General features: G+C 32.1%; 2 protein-coding genes across 3 annotated transcripts in view; one reads left to right on the forward strand and one right to left on the reverse strand.

Annotated features, from left to right (window-relative positions):
• The window catches only part of COG5 (component of oligomeric golgi complex 5), a 135,033-nt gene that overhangs the window by 94,503 nt on the left and 26,235 nt on the right, over positions 1-14,295 (reverse strand). The window lies entirely within an intron of this gene.
• On the forward strand, positions 1,510-7,177 carry GPR22 (G protein-coupled receptor 22). 2 transcript variants are annotated; one of them, XM_036429735.2, is made up of 3 exons: positions 1,510-1,885; positions 2,839-3,772; positions 5,538-7,177. In XM_036429735.2, exon 3 carries the CDS (start codon positions 5,564-5,566, stop codon positions 6,860-6,862), a length of 1,299 nt encoding a protein of 432 aa, XP_036285628.1. In that variant the 5' UTR covers positions 1,510-1,885; positions 2,839-3,772; positions 5,538-5,563; the 3' UTR covers positions 6,863-7,177. The 2 variants fall into 2 exon arrangements, with proteins under 2 accessions (XP_036285628.1, XP_036285630.1); XM_036429737.2 differs by lacking the exon at positions 1,510-1,885 and having other exon boundaries at positions 2,974-3,106; positions 5,538-6,862.

The following is a 14,295-nucleotide window of genomic DNA, read 5'->3' on the forward strand; positions in this document are numbered from 1 at the left end:
AAAATTTTCCACTACATTACTCTCAACTTCTACTGAAATGCAATTCAAAACTCACACACTACTCAGCCAGCCTCCTGTATAGCTTTAACTCTACCAAAAATTATAAAAATGTACACTGCTTTTCAAAATCATAAAGTAACAATTCTAATTACATATTTAAAATTTAGCATACACTTTAATAAATGATCACTAATATTCCTAAAATAATGGAAATAGATGATATCAATATCCTAATAATCCAATCAATTTGCATTATCTATTTTGTCAACAGATAGAAGACAGCTACTATATATACTCGTTTAATAAAATACTCAATGTTGAAAATAGGAAATTATTTATAGATGAACAAAGTTAATAGAAATGTGACTTCAAAGTAATATTTTATATTAATTACATATAATACCATTTGTTCTTTTGATAGCATATCTATCTCAAAATAATTTAGCTTTATAATTTATGAAGACTTGTAACTAATTCCCTTTTACCCTTACCAAAATATTCACCCAATAACATTAGTATATAGCTATATATAATAATTAGGACATTGCTATACATTAAAATAGAAGTAGCCAATTAAAATAAAATATTATGGTGAATGATCAGTATAACACTACTAATTAAAGGTTTAGTAAAGGTGGTCGAAGCCGGTTAGGCTCAGTGGTAGAGCGTCAGTCTGCGGACTGAAAGGTCCCAGGTTCGATTCCGGTCAAGGGCATGTACATTGGTTGCAGGCACAACCCCAGTAGGGGGTGTGCAAGAGGCAGCTGGTCGATGTTTCTCTCTCATCGACGTTTCTAGCTCTCTATTTCTCTCCCTTCCTCTCTGTAAAAAATAAATAAAATATCTTTTTTTTTAAAAAGGAAAAAAGAAAAAGGATTTTAAAAAAATAAAGGTTTAGTAAAGGTGAAGACTGAATAGTAATCTCAAAAGTAATACCCATGATTAAATCTTTATACACAGAATATACTAATGGAAATGGATCTTTTAAAAAACACATTTAGCAAATTAAGATGTTGTCAATTCGAAATACACAGAGAAGATGACTTGAATACAAACAAACTAGTTGAAATTCAATGTGGTTCACAGTAAAGATGCAATGGCTTTCTATTTGTACAACAAAGAATCTCAACCAAAAACATTATATGACTAAAAATATTCTCAAGTGCAATTTTCTGGGCTCTTAAAAGAATACATATTCTTACAAAGTGAATTCTTTTGTGACTCCACTCCCCCCCCCCACCCCCGCATTTTAATGTTTGGCATAAATAAACAACAAAACAGAATGTATATTTTTAAAGGACTAATTTACTCATGTTCTATTTAAAAGCAACCTACAATCCCTTATAAATACAGCCTTTTAAAAAAGCATCCTTATATAAAAACTGTGTGTGTGTGGAGGGGGAGCCCTGCTATACATATGAACACAGTTCAAGCCCAATACAACTGACCAATCAAAATTAGTGAATGCACTGCATCTCTCTGCAGTGGAGAGCAGCGACAAGGTAGGCTGTCATTCTGCAAAAGCTGCCCAGAGCAGGCTTTCCTCTGAAAAGCAGTGCCGTTCCTTTTTAGAATATGTTGTCTCTGGAGACAAGAAGACTACAGCATGTTAAATTACTTTCATTATGTATTTTCAGATGCTTATTGATTTCACAGGAGGAAGAGTGAGAGACTGCAGCAGCCTCTAAGCAGCACTACATGTTCCATACATTAGCAGCACTGCTGAAACAATGGCACAGCACAGACACACATTTCCATTAAGGTCTTTTCCAAGAGGTATTTATGACTCTCTTCCCAAGTCCTCTCCTAGCAAGTGAACAAGATGAATCAATCGAAACTGGAAACGCTTCAACTACATCAGGAATTTATCAAATCTTTAGCGGAGGTAAGAGTCCTTATTATAGTATGCAGCTGCTTTTGAACTGGCATTGAGGGGTAAAATTACTTCGAAAAAAAGCCTGAATTTTAAGAGTTTATTTGCTTAATATTACTTATTGTTAAACATGTATCTTTTAGATTTACTTATTTTAAGACATGAAATATTTTATATGTAATTTTAAGATGCTATGTTAAATACAAATGCTTTGTATTTAATAAGATGCTTTGTTAATTCACTATGAAGACATCAGCTTTTAAGTCACTTCAAATATACTAAATAATCTTAGAGTCATCAACATAGTTTTTCTTAAAAAATGCTTATCTTTCTTAAAAGAACTAGGTTTACTATTTAGCTATTATTTAATACTCAATTTTTGGTTTAGTTTATCATTGGGCATGGTCACTGAAAATTATTTAATTTGCAGTTACATTTTGCAGTTTACCTTTTATATTTCAATTACATAAATAATTCTTCAATGGAAATTTATAACTTACGACAAAATCTGTTTTAATCAATTAAATTCAAACCATGTGCTATAATATATCAAGTTACAATATTTTGCAGCAGGAAATATTGTTCAATTTATTATAAAGACATGAGGAAATGACAGTATTTTTAATATAAGCTAATTGCTCATAATCTTTGAAAACACAGGTTAGCTTAAATAGTGAGAGCAGAAATCAGCTAGCTTTTAAAAAACTACAGCTTTTCTTTCATGGTTATATTTGCGATGTTAATTCTGTTATTAAATAATTTACAATCCTTGTTAGGGAAAGAGAATATTGTAATTAAAGAAACCATTAAATTTGTGTATAAGCTGTGGCTATAAAAATACAATTTGTTACTGTGATAACAAATGCTATATGTAGTGTTAAAATAGACAACACTAAAGTAACTTTCAATTAATCTGAAATTATTAGAAAGCCCTATTTCTTAACCTTTTTTTTCTCTTGCACAAGGGCCCACAGCAGCTAATTCAATACTTACAACTGAAAATATGAAGAATGCATCTGACCGAGCGTCTATCTACCTAGCTGTCTGAACTACAGACTGCAGGATATCCTTGTAACATATGATTTTAAGTTACTAAGGAGTTAAAACCAGAGAGTATAGGTCTACATTACTGCTGGGATGTAATATATCAACAATAATCATCGACAGAAGATGCTATATAAAATAACCACAGAAAGAAAAACAACATAATTGTAAAATCCTGAAGACAAAATGGTGAGCACTTTACAGAGGGTGTTTATACTTTAATATACCAGAATTGTGAAGCTACTGATTCTTAAAGAAACAATGAAACACGGATTACCAAAATAAGAATGCCAAATATTACCAGCAAGCTAAAGGAAGCTTTAGCAAGTATTTTCTGCACTAAATATTTAGATATTTGTATTAATTGATATTACTAAAGAATTTTTCCATTGGAGTTTTATGACCAATTATATATCCTCTTTTAATGAAAACAAACCAGATTAAATAGCAGATGGCTTTTATCAAAAGAACATGAACTGGATTTATAATATAAAACAAATTATGTGATCTAGAAATCATTTCAAAAGAATCAAGACTGCTATAGAAACAGTGCATAACAAAAGGATGTATAAATACATTTTAGGAGCTAGAAACCTTTTTTGTTTTCACATGTTCTGGAAAATAAAAAGACGCTATCATATATTTCTATAAAAGGGAATCATAAATCCTATCATTTGAAGAAGTTTTGCTTGGTCGTGACTTTTTAAGACAAAACAAACAGAAATATTGTTTACTGGCCTTTAGAAATCCATCAGCCAACTAAATCTCACAATTCATGCATTTGAAGTGTTGGAGAGAAAAAGAAAGAATGCCTACAAGACATGAAATAAAACACAGCTACTTCACTGCTGTCAGGTAAAAATTCATATCAAAATTTGTCAATGACATCATGCATCAATTTGTGAAAAACTGCTATAGTGAGTCAAAAGGCCTATAAGGCAACAGCAAACAGGTAGGTCAGAAGATGCATGCTCCCCCTCACACTGTTTAACATTTACAAAAGAAAAGAATCTTGCTCTAGAGGAGATACATTTTTCTTCATTATCACCTAACTTGACATTTCTGCCTTATTTACTTATAAATCTAACTGATGTGACATGATGTTTAATCTGTCAGTTTAGAAAATTTGAAAACTTGGCACACTTAAAATTTTCCATTTTTATAGGATTTCAATGTTTGCTAAGACCTTCACTAACTTGAATATGTGCCTTTGGTAATATTTTATACCAAGTTCAAAAGAAATATTGGTATCATTTATTTGTGCTTCTGAAATATTACTCCTAAAATAATATGCATAAAAACTGTATTCTAGCACTTATAAAAGGTTACACCAAGAGGTTAACCTAAGTTCTGAAAATTACTACCCTTTATAATTTATGCTTATGATTTTGCAATCAAAATTCTGTACTCAAAATGTGAAATATAGCTGGTTGGATGATTTTATATTTTAACTGAATATACTATTGGTTACTGATAGTTTGCCCAGAAAATCAGGTATCGGTTTTATGAATTACCCTAAATCTCTACATATTAAAATACAGATTTGCATGAATTAGCAAAAGGTTGTTTGTTTGTTTTTAAATTTCCTCAGAATTATACACAGGGTGATTTATATAAAAGGTTCCAGAGAGAATGTGTAACTTAAAAAGATTCCTAAGAAAATAGGCTTCCGATACTCCCTTTTCCCTAAAATTTCATCTTTATTTACTTTAAAAATTCTGCTTATATAAAATTAACTCATGGCATTTTAAACTACTTCAAAAATGGCTACTTCTTAATATGATATTAAATTTCAATTTCTCCTTCCACAAGATATAAGAGGCTGTGGTCCCAAAATAAATCATTCATAGGAGTGATTATTGTTCCAAGCTTTGTGATGTTTTACTTTAACATGTCTTTTTCTTCCAATTTTTATAATATACGTAGCTCACTATAAAGTCCAGTGAACATTTTCATGATTAAATTTGAAATATCTATCCTTTCTCTAATTCTATGGGGGCGGGGGGGGGGGGGGTCTCCAAATATTTCTAAATCACACTGTTGACTTGTGAATATGAATTACAATGAAGAACATGAACAAAATAATTTAAAGCAAACTGGTACTCTATACTATTTACCTCTAAATGAACACTTGTCTTGTTCATTTGAAATATCAGGGGAATAATTATACCTACACTAATTATACGGGGTCAAATTAAAACAATGTTTACTTCCCACCTACTCACAACACTTTAAAATGAAATCTTAAAACATTGGGCTAAAAGCAGTTTTGCATAATGGGTAATTTTATTATACAAAATATATACTGTGTCTCAAATAATAAGCTTGAAAAACCCACATGAGTAGAATGTTTTCAGTGTATGAAATAATTTTGAACTCTATAGAAGTAAACCCCATATAGTTATTTCTTCAAAGGGAGAACCCAATTTCCTTTTACATCAAAATAATGCAACTTTGCTATTTCCTAATTCTGCTTTCCATTAATAGTTTACAAACTTAAAAATTAAACTAAGTACACAATAAAAAAGGTGTGTTTCTCCCCCCCCCCCACACACACACACAAAGAGCACGTCATTTAAATTGCCAAATAATCAAATAGTTTTTCTATTTCACTTTCTAGGGAAAAAAACCAACTGCTCCAAAAGAATGTGTTTTTCTCCCATTCTGGAAATCAACATGCAGTCTGAATCTAACATTACAGTTCGAGATGACATTGATGACATCAACACCAAAATGTACCAACCACTATCGTATCCATTAAGCTTTCAAGCATCTCTCACCGGATTTCTCATGTTAGAAATCGTGTTGGGACTTGGCAGCAACCTCACCGTCCTGGTACTTTACTGCATGAAATCCAACCTAATCAACTCTGTCAGTAACATTATTACAATGAATCTTCATGTACTTGATGTAATAATTTGTGTGGGATGTATTCCTCTAACTATAGTTATCCTTCTGCTTTCACTGGAAAGTAACACTGCTCTTATCTGCTGTTTCCATGAAGCCTGTGTATCTTTTGCAAGTGTCTCAACAGCAATCAACGTTTTTGCTATCACACTGGACAGATATGACATCTCTGTAAAACCTGCAAACCGAATTCTGACAATGGGCAGAGCTATAATGTTAATGATATCCATTTGGATATTTTCATTTTTCTCTTTCCTGATTCCTTTTATTGAGGTAAATTTTTTCAGTCTTCGAAGTGGAAATACATGGGAAAATAAGACACTTTTGTGTGTCAGTACAAATGAATACTACACTGAACTGGGGATGTATTACCACCTGCTTGTACAGATTCCAATATTCTTTTTCACTGTCATAGTAATGTTAATCACATACACCAAAATACTTCAGGCTCTTAATATTCGAATAGGTACCAGATTTTCAACAGGACAGAAGAAGAAAGCAAGAAAAAAAAAGACTATTTCTCTAACTACGCAACATGAGACTACAGACATGTCGCAAAGCAGTGGTGGGAGAAATGTGGTCTTTGGTGTAAGAACTTCAGTCTCTGTAATAATTGCCCTCCGACGAGCTGTGAAACGACACCGTGAAAGAAGAGAAAGGCAAAAGAGAGTCTTCAGAATGTCTTTATTGATTATTTCTACATTTCTTCTCTGCTGGACGCCAATTTCTGTTTTAAATACTACCATTTTATGTTTAGGCCCAAGTGACCTTTTAGTAAAATTAAGGCTGTGTTTTCTAGTCATGGCTTATGGAACAACTATATTTCACCCTCTATTGTATGCATTCACAAGACAAAAATTTCAAAAGGTCTTGAAAAGTAAAATGAAAAAGCGAGTTGTTTCTATAGTAGAAGCTGATCCCATGCCTAATAATGCTGTAATTCACAACTCTTGGATCGACCCTAAAAGAAATAAAATTACGTTTGAAGACAGTGAAATAAGAGAAAAATGTTTAGTACCTCAGGTTGTCACTGACTAAGGAAAAGCCCAAGTTTTACCAAATCCACATTCAGAAGTTTTAAACTTAAATTGTAAAAAGTAAAATTACTGCCAAATATAAGAAAAAACATTTTAAGTATTGGTTATGTTGTAAATTTTCAATGTAAATGTCAAGATTAGATTAGGTCATATATATTCAATTTCTTCATAACTTAATGTATTTGTTGCATGGCAGTTTGTTAAAGTAACATCATATGTATATTTTGTCAATATTATGTCCATCAGAAAATATTCATGTAAGTCATATTTTCTAAATAATAAATACATAGCCTTAAAATAGTCTATAACTTAAAAATATAACTGACACAGGTATCCTTGTTTTTTTCTTTTTATAAAGTATATTGTTTCTAAGCCACAAACTATAGATATATTTATATGACAAATGGAATAGCATTTTAACATAAGAACCAAAATTACAGCTTCAAATAATCAAAACAATCCAGAATTTTCTGTACCACTATATTGTTTTCTGAAATAGTCAACTTGCTATAATATTCGATGCACCAAAAATAATGAACCATGTATAAAACTTTATCCTTTTTTAAATTTGTAGAAATTATATGGTTTATCAGGATTTTAATATTCAAGAACAAAAAACAAATAACATATATTGCACACCAAGATAGGGAAACTTTTTAAAGTCAAGTTTATTATGATAAAGAGTTTGACATTCTAAAAACAAGGGCATTATGCCTATACTATACAAATGAACTCATAATAAAGAGAAGGAAGAAAACTAAAGCACCAGCCTCATTCTTCCTTTTCTCACTTTGCTTCAGTCTAAGCCAAACACTTGGAATTAATACAGTCTGCTGATAAAAACAGTGTAGGAAAATAACTTTATTCAAGTTGATCTTTTTGCGTAATAGAAATTAACTAATACCTTTTTGTGTAATAGAAATTAACTAATCTGAATACCAGGGAGAAAGAAAGGACTATGTTATTGTAGAAAAGCTTAACAAATTCAACTATTTTTAATTTTAGATATATAGCAACTTTAGAGTAATACAATTTACACAATGTTACTACCCTAACTGTAAGTCCCAAATGTTTCAAAATACAGTAGTTCTATTTCCACTCTGAAAATCATTAAAGTGGCAGTAAGGCTTGTCAATATGTTTTACTCTATACCACTTAATTTAAGCATTTTTGTCTCCAATCCTCAACTCATGTTGGAAAATTATGAAATTACTAATCCTAATTATAGATATCAGGTTTGGGAATTCTTATAAAATATTTTCAACTGTAATAACCTAATAATCTATTCATGAGTGTTAGGTATAACTGTATCAGAAAAACAGCAATAAATTACTTAAAGTGGGCAAATACTTGCTACCTTATCATTTGATTAACTAGATAATTTTATTCTATTTTTAACACTATATTCACTAAATAAAGTAGCAACTCATTTTTAATTAAGTTTTCTATTAAACAACTGAATAATATATTACTTTTATATGAATAAATGAAATTCATTCAGTCACGTTTACTTAATATCGTTGGGATAATAAGCATCATGCAATAACAATTTCCTGAGGTTACACAACAAATTTATTACTTCCGATAATAATGCTAACAATGTCGAATCTTGGCAAAGTGAAAATAATTTCTTCCTACTTATTTTCTACACTTTTATAAAATTAAAGAAATGCTGCTATTTGACAAATATACCATACGACTTATTTCTTAAAACTTGGAAGACAAATTAACAATTCATAAACAAAGATGTTAAGAAAATTTTCATTTGATAAGTATCTTTGGCATAAAACATCTGCTAATATATTAATTTAAAAATTTAAACTTGTTGTATAGTTGAACTTCCAAGTGCAAAGTAAAATTGTAATATTTAGTTTTATAATCTTAATAAAAATATAACTATTTTTAGAGTTTTCATATTAAGAGAAAACCCTTTGTGTTTTAAATATTTTTAACCCTCAAGTCTATATACAAGCCAAAGGACTCAGTTAAAAAACACTTCTCTAATATATTTGCATAAACTGCTTTCAAGCCCTCTTGTTCTTTGTAATAAGTAACCTATCAAAATAATAAATAAATGGCAAATATTATAATGTCGCCCTCTAACTGTTATTATTTCTACACTTGACATTGAAACAGACAATTAACAAGCATCTTTGCCCACCTGTAATGATCTTTCAGGTAAACAAAAGTATACCCACTGACTTACAATAAAAAAAAAGCATACATACCAGACAATTTCTAATAGCTTTTTAATGTTAAATAATATATCAATCAGAATTATATTTATAAGTTTAGCTTTTAAAAAAAGATACATATGTTTGCAATTACCTCAGCTTAAATGACAGGAGAGATAGAACAATGTTTTTGTTAAATGTTTGTTCTATGAAAAGGTGAAAATTTTTTTACCTTATGACAACTTTCACCAAGAAGTATAAATTTTTCAATTTCAAATAACTTTAACCAAAAAAGCATTAATGGTAATTTTTCATGTTAGAATGAAATTTTTTAATGTAAAAGAAACAGAAGTAAAAGTAAATTCAATGTGTGAATCCTTCTTAAAGTTACGTTTTTCTATCCACGTCACAAACCACAAGCAAAGTTATCGATTTCAAATAGTTAACTGGGTTTCTTCTTTAAAACTATAAAGATAAGAAGTATTACTGTAAAAACTAACTGAAGATGAGCTCAACAAGATATGAATCTGTTATTTTCTCCTTTGTTTGATTTGTTACTTTAAGGGGGTTATTATTCTACCAACTAGCCTCAACAGATGATCAACCTATTATGAAAATTGAATTATTTACAATTACGCTTTTTGTTTAATGGCATTCATAATAGTTCTGTACTTCTCACTCATAAGTCAATTTTTAGGTATGTGATCTATTTTTTAATACTCCAAATAAAATTATAACAAAATCTCAGTTCTTTGGACATTAAAAATCAAAATCCTCATTTAACTGAGATTAGACTTAAAAGTGAAAACTTAGCTGAAACTGGTTTGGCTCAGTGGATAGAGGGTCAGGCTGCGGACTGAAAGGTCCGATTCCGGTCAAGGGCACATACCTTGGTTGCGGGCACATTCCCATTGGGGGATGTGTAAGAGGCAGCTGGTCGATGATTCTCTCTCATCGACGTTTCTAACTCTCTATCCCTCTCAATTCCTCTCTGTGTAAAGTCAATAAAATATATTTTTTAAAAAGTGAAAGAAAATAGGTCTTTATTAGCTCTTTAGTCAGCATAATAATTTCAAGACTATTTTCTAAAGTAAATAAAACTTTTGGTTTTTTTACATTTTATGACTGCACATTTAAGTAAGCTTTGTAATGCAATTAACACTTTAATTCTTACAATGTAGAAGGCATTACAGCAAATACTCATATTCATATGGAATAGAGTCATCACACTCAGAGCTTAAAATCTAGAATCATGGTAATAAAAAGTATAGCAGTATCTTAAAAAGGTAGAATGTGATAAATGCTACAAAAAGAATAAAGTTAATAGACTTAAGAAAAATAAATTATGGTGGATTTTAAAATAATATATAAACAGTCCTGGCCGGTGTGGCTCAGTTTGTTGGGCATCATCCTGTGCACTGAAAAGTTGCTGGTTCGATTCCCAGTTAGGGCACATGCCTAGTTTCAGGCTCAATCCCTGGTGGGGGATGTGTAACAGGCAGCCAATTGATGTCACACTTATATTGATGTTTTTCTCTCCCTCTCCCTATTCTTTTTTGTTAAATATATTTTTTATTAATTTTTTTTGGAGGGAAGAAGGGAGAGAGAGACAGAAACATCAATTGTGAGAGAGAATCAGTGATAGGCTGCCTCCTGCACGCCCCCTACTGAGAATTAAGCCCACAACCTGGGCATGTGTCCTTGGCTGGAATCCCAACCTGGGACCCTTCAGTCCGTAAGCCTACCCTTTGTCCACTGAGCCAAGCCAGCTATGGCAATAAGCTATTCTCATATTAAACACACACACACACACACACACACACACACACACACACACACACACTAACAAAAGCATTGTTGAAGGGAGCTACTGAAACATATTCTGGAAATGGTCGTTTTCTTTAGAGTAATACAGTAGTGAGAAGTTCAGCTGGTAAGTTAAATTGGGGCAAAAGGCAGAAGGCCTTTAATGCCAGCAAAGAAATGGAAGGGGAATAAGACAATTAGAACTGAGCTATGTAAATAATAATAAACAGTAACATGTAGAAAAGTTGACTGGGTAAAACAGTAATGGGAAGCTGAGAAACAAAACTTTTTGTTGCTGGGTAAAACACAGAAGATGGGAAACTGTTCCCATCACCAGGATACGTACTGAAGGCCTGGGAGTAGCTCTGCACAGGAGCACAGAGATGTGACAGGCCATGTGAAGGCAGGATCAAGAGGGAATGCCAACTGACTAGAAAGACAACTGGGATAAGAGAGTGAAGAATTTTAGATGGCCATAAAAAGAACCATAAAAAACAAGATTAGCCTCAATGAACTAAGAAATTTTAAATTATATTTTGTATAAAGTACATAGATAAAAAGGGCAAAAACAAAAAAGCATTTCTGGCAAAGCAGCAAATTCAACTAAATAAAATCAATAATATTCAAGAATGTTCTAATTATTAGAAACTATTCAAAATAAAAATTTCAAACTGATGTTTTAAAGGATTATCATTTTATATATTAGTTTATTCACTTTTTCCATTAAATATGTTTTCTTCTTCAGTAATCTTTTAATTATAAAAAAATTATAAATATAATGAAAAAATCTCAAGGTATATAAAGTACAAAATGTAAATATCCTTTGCTTTTAAAAAATAATTTATTATGTTCATCTAACTCATTATACACATAGCTCCTTCATTCCTTAATGGCTTTAAAAATATATTTTTAGAATATTAAAAAACATACAGAAATAGTTCTAAAATACAATATTGGTAAGATATCAAATACCTAAACCTTTTTCTGTTAAAATAAATAGCTTCAAGCGACAGTCCAGATCATCTTATTAAAGGTAAGAAAGGTGACCTGACAAACTATGAAGCACATTACTTTTCTTTTTTCTTTTTTTTAATAAATATTTTATTGATTTTTTACAGATAGGAAGAGAGAGAGATAGAGAGTTAGAAACATCGATGAGAGAAACATCAATGAGAGAGTTAGAAATCATCGATCAGCTGCCTCTTGCACACCTCCTACTGGGGATGTGCCCGCAACCCAGGTACATGCCCTTAACCGGAATCGAACCCGGGACCTCTCAGTCCACAGGCTGATGCTCTATCCACTGAGCCAAACTGGTTTCAGCAGCACATTACTTTTCTAAATGGAGGGAAGAAGCAAAGGGAAAAGTGTAAAATAATCTATTTCTTTTCAACCTTTCCACTAAATAAGAAATAAAAACTAAAGGAAATTATTAAAGCCTATTTTCTTTACATATAATTGTGCTGGGAGACTCTGCCCTCCAAGCTGGGACTTGCATGTTACCATGAGAGGACTGTGCCCTCTCATTAGTCCAAGGCTTGAACCTGTCCAAACTCTGTGGCCGCTCTCCACACCTGTTAGAGTGGCTATCATCAATAAATCAACAACAACACAAGTGTTGGCAAAGATATAGAGAAAAGGAATACTGTTGGTGGGAATGCAGATTGGTACAGCCACTATAGAAACAGTATGCAGTTTCCTTAAAAAATTAAAAATGGAACTGCCTTATGACCGAGCAATTCCCCTTCTTGGAATATATCCAAAGAAACACAAAACACTAATTCAAAAGAATACATACACCCCTATGTCCACTGCAACATTAATTACAATTAGAGGCCCATTGACAAATTCATGCATGGGTGGGGTCCAGCAGGCCAGCCCCAATCAGGGCCAATGGGGGCCAGGTGGGGGGAGGGGACACATAAGGTTGAACACCAGCCCCAGCCCCAAACGGGACTGATCAGGGCCAGGCCAGTGGCAGGGCGGGAAGGGCCGCAGGAGGTTGGCCCGTCAGCCCCGCCCCCGATCAGGTTGTGGGGGACTGATCACGGATGGGGCAACCCAGAGGAAGGGGCTGCAGGAGGTTGGCTGGCTGGCCCCCCTTCACTGGGCGGGTCACAATGCACATCATAGTGACCAGTCGTTCTGGTTGCTTGGCTTTTATATATAGATAGCTAAGACTTGGAATCAACCAATGTGACCATCAGCAGATGAGTGGATAAAAAAGCTATGGTACATTGACACAATGGAATACTACATGGTCATAAAAAAGAAGGAAATTTTACCTTTTGCAACAGCATAGAAAGACCTGAAGAATATTTTCCTAAGTGAAATAAGTCAGTCAGAGAAAGAAAAATACCATATGATTTTCCTTGAATGTGGAATCTAATGAATAAACTAACAAACAAAATAAAAGCCAAATCATAAATACAAAGACCAGAGACTTGACTTAGGTGGTGAGCATATGATGCAGTAAATAGATGATGTGTTATAGAGCTGTACACTTAAAACTTATATGATTTATTAACCAATGTCACCCCAATAAATTCAATTAAAAATACATAAATATTTTTAATGGGAGGAAACATTCAAAACATGAAAATATTTTTTTAAAAAGAAATCACAATTGACAGACTGAAAAATTTAACTGCTGATAGCTTAATTTTGAAAATGAAATGTATTTTAATAAACACTACCTTTATAATTATTCAAATTGTATGTATACATTTTGGGACACCCTACATATAGTAACATCTATTGTACCATAGAAGTAGACTATTAGAATATTATAACTTACAAACATTTGGAAGACAGTGGCATTGAGAAGGAAAAACAAATGAAAAACTAGACTCATCACTAATATAAAAACTATCACCTTTGAAAAAATATCCATATTTGCGGAAGAAAAAGAGCTATGCAAACTAGGACAATATTTTTCCCCTTGATAATATTTCTCCTCATGATAAAATGAATTAATCCTATATATCTACCCTTCTATATGCACAATTGTTTTTACAGACCTCTATAAGATGTATCTGAGCATGACAGCTTTGTACTTCCTTCAGCAAGTGGTAAAAAGTGCTGTCATTCCTGTCACTGCCACTTATATAAGCTTCATACCACTACCAAACCCTGAAGCATCAAGTAAGATAAAGGAAAAGAACTTAGGCTATCTGGCATTGAAGTAATTTTCCTCATTCTGATTCCATGAAAGAAACACATCATATATTTCTGAGAAGCATTAAATAAGGCAGACTACCAAAGCACATCACCAATTTTTTAGATTGAAAATAAAAAGGAGCAAGAAAAAATGGGGATCTGCTTTCTATTCAGACAGTTATGGCCATACAATACTATTAGTATACTAGTAGTATAGATGTCAAATGAAAATTTTTTTAATTCAACATAAAATTTTTTAAATGTTAATGTTAACAAATAAATTGTATACTTAAAA

The sequence above is a fragment of the Pipistrellus kuhlii genome, unplaced genomic scaffold, assembly GCF_014108245.1.
Source record: "Pipistrellus kuhlii isolate mPipKuh1 unplaced genomic scaffold, mPipKuh1.p scaffold_m20_p_10, whole genome shotgun sequence".
Lineage (NCBI taxonomy): Eukaryota > Metazoa > Chordata > Mammalia > Chiroptera > Vespertilionidae > Pipistrellus > Pipistrellus kuhlii.

Bases quoted from the DNA above. Each gene is read 5' to 3' on its own strand.
- GPR22 (XM_036429735.2), top strand. From the start codon at position 5,564: ATGTGTTTTTCTCCCATTCTGGAAATCAACATGCAGTCTGAATCTAAC.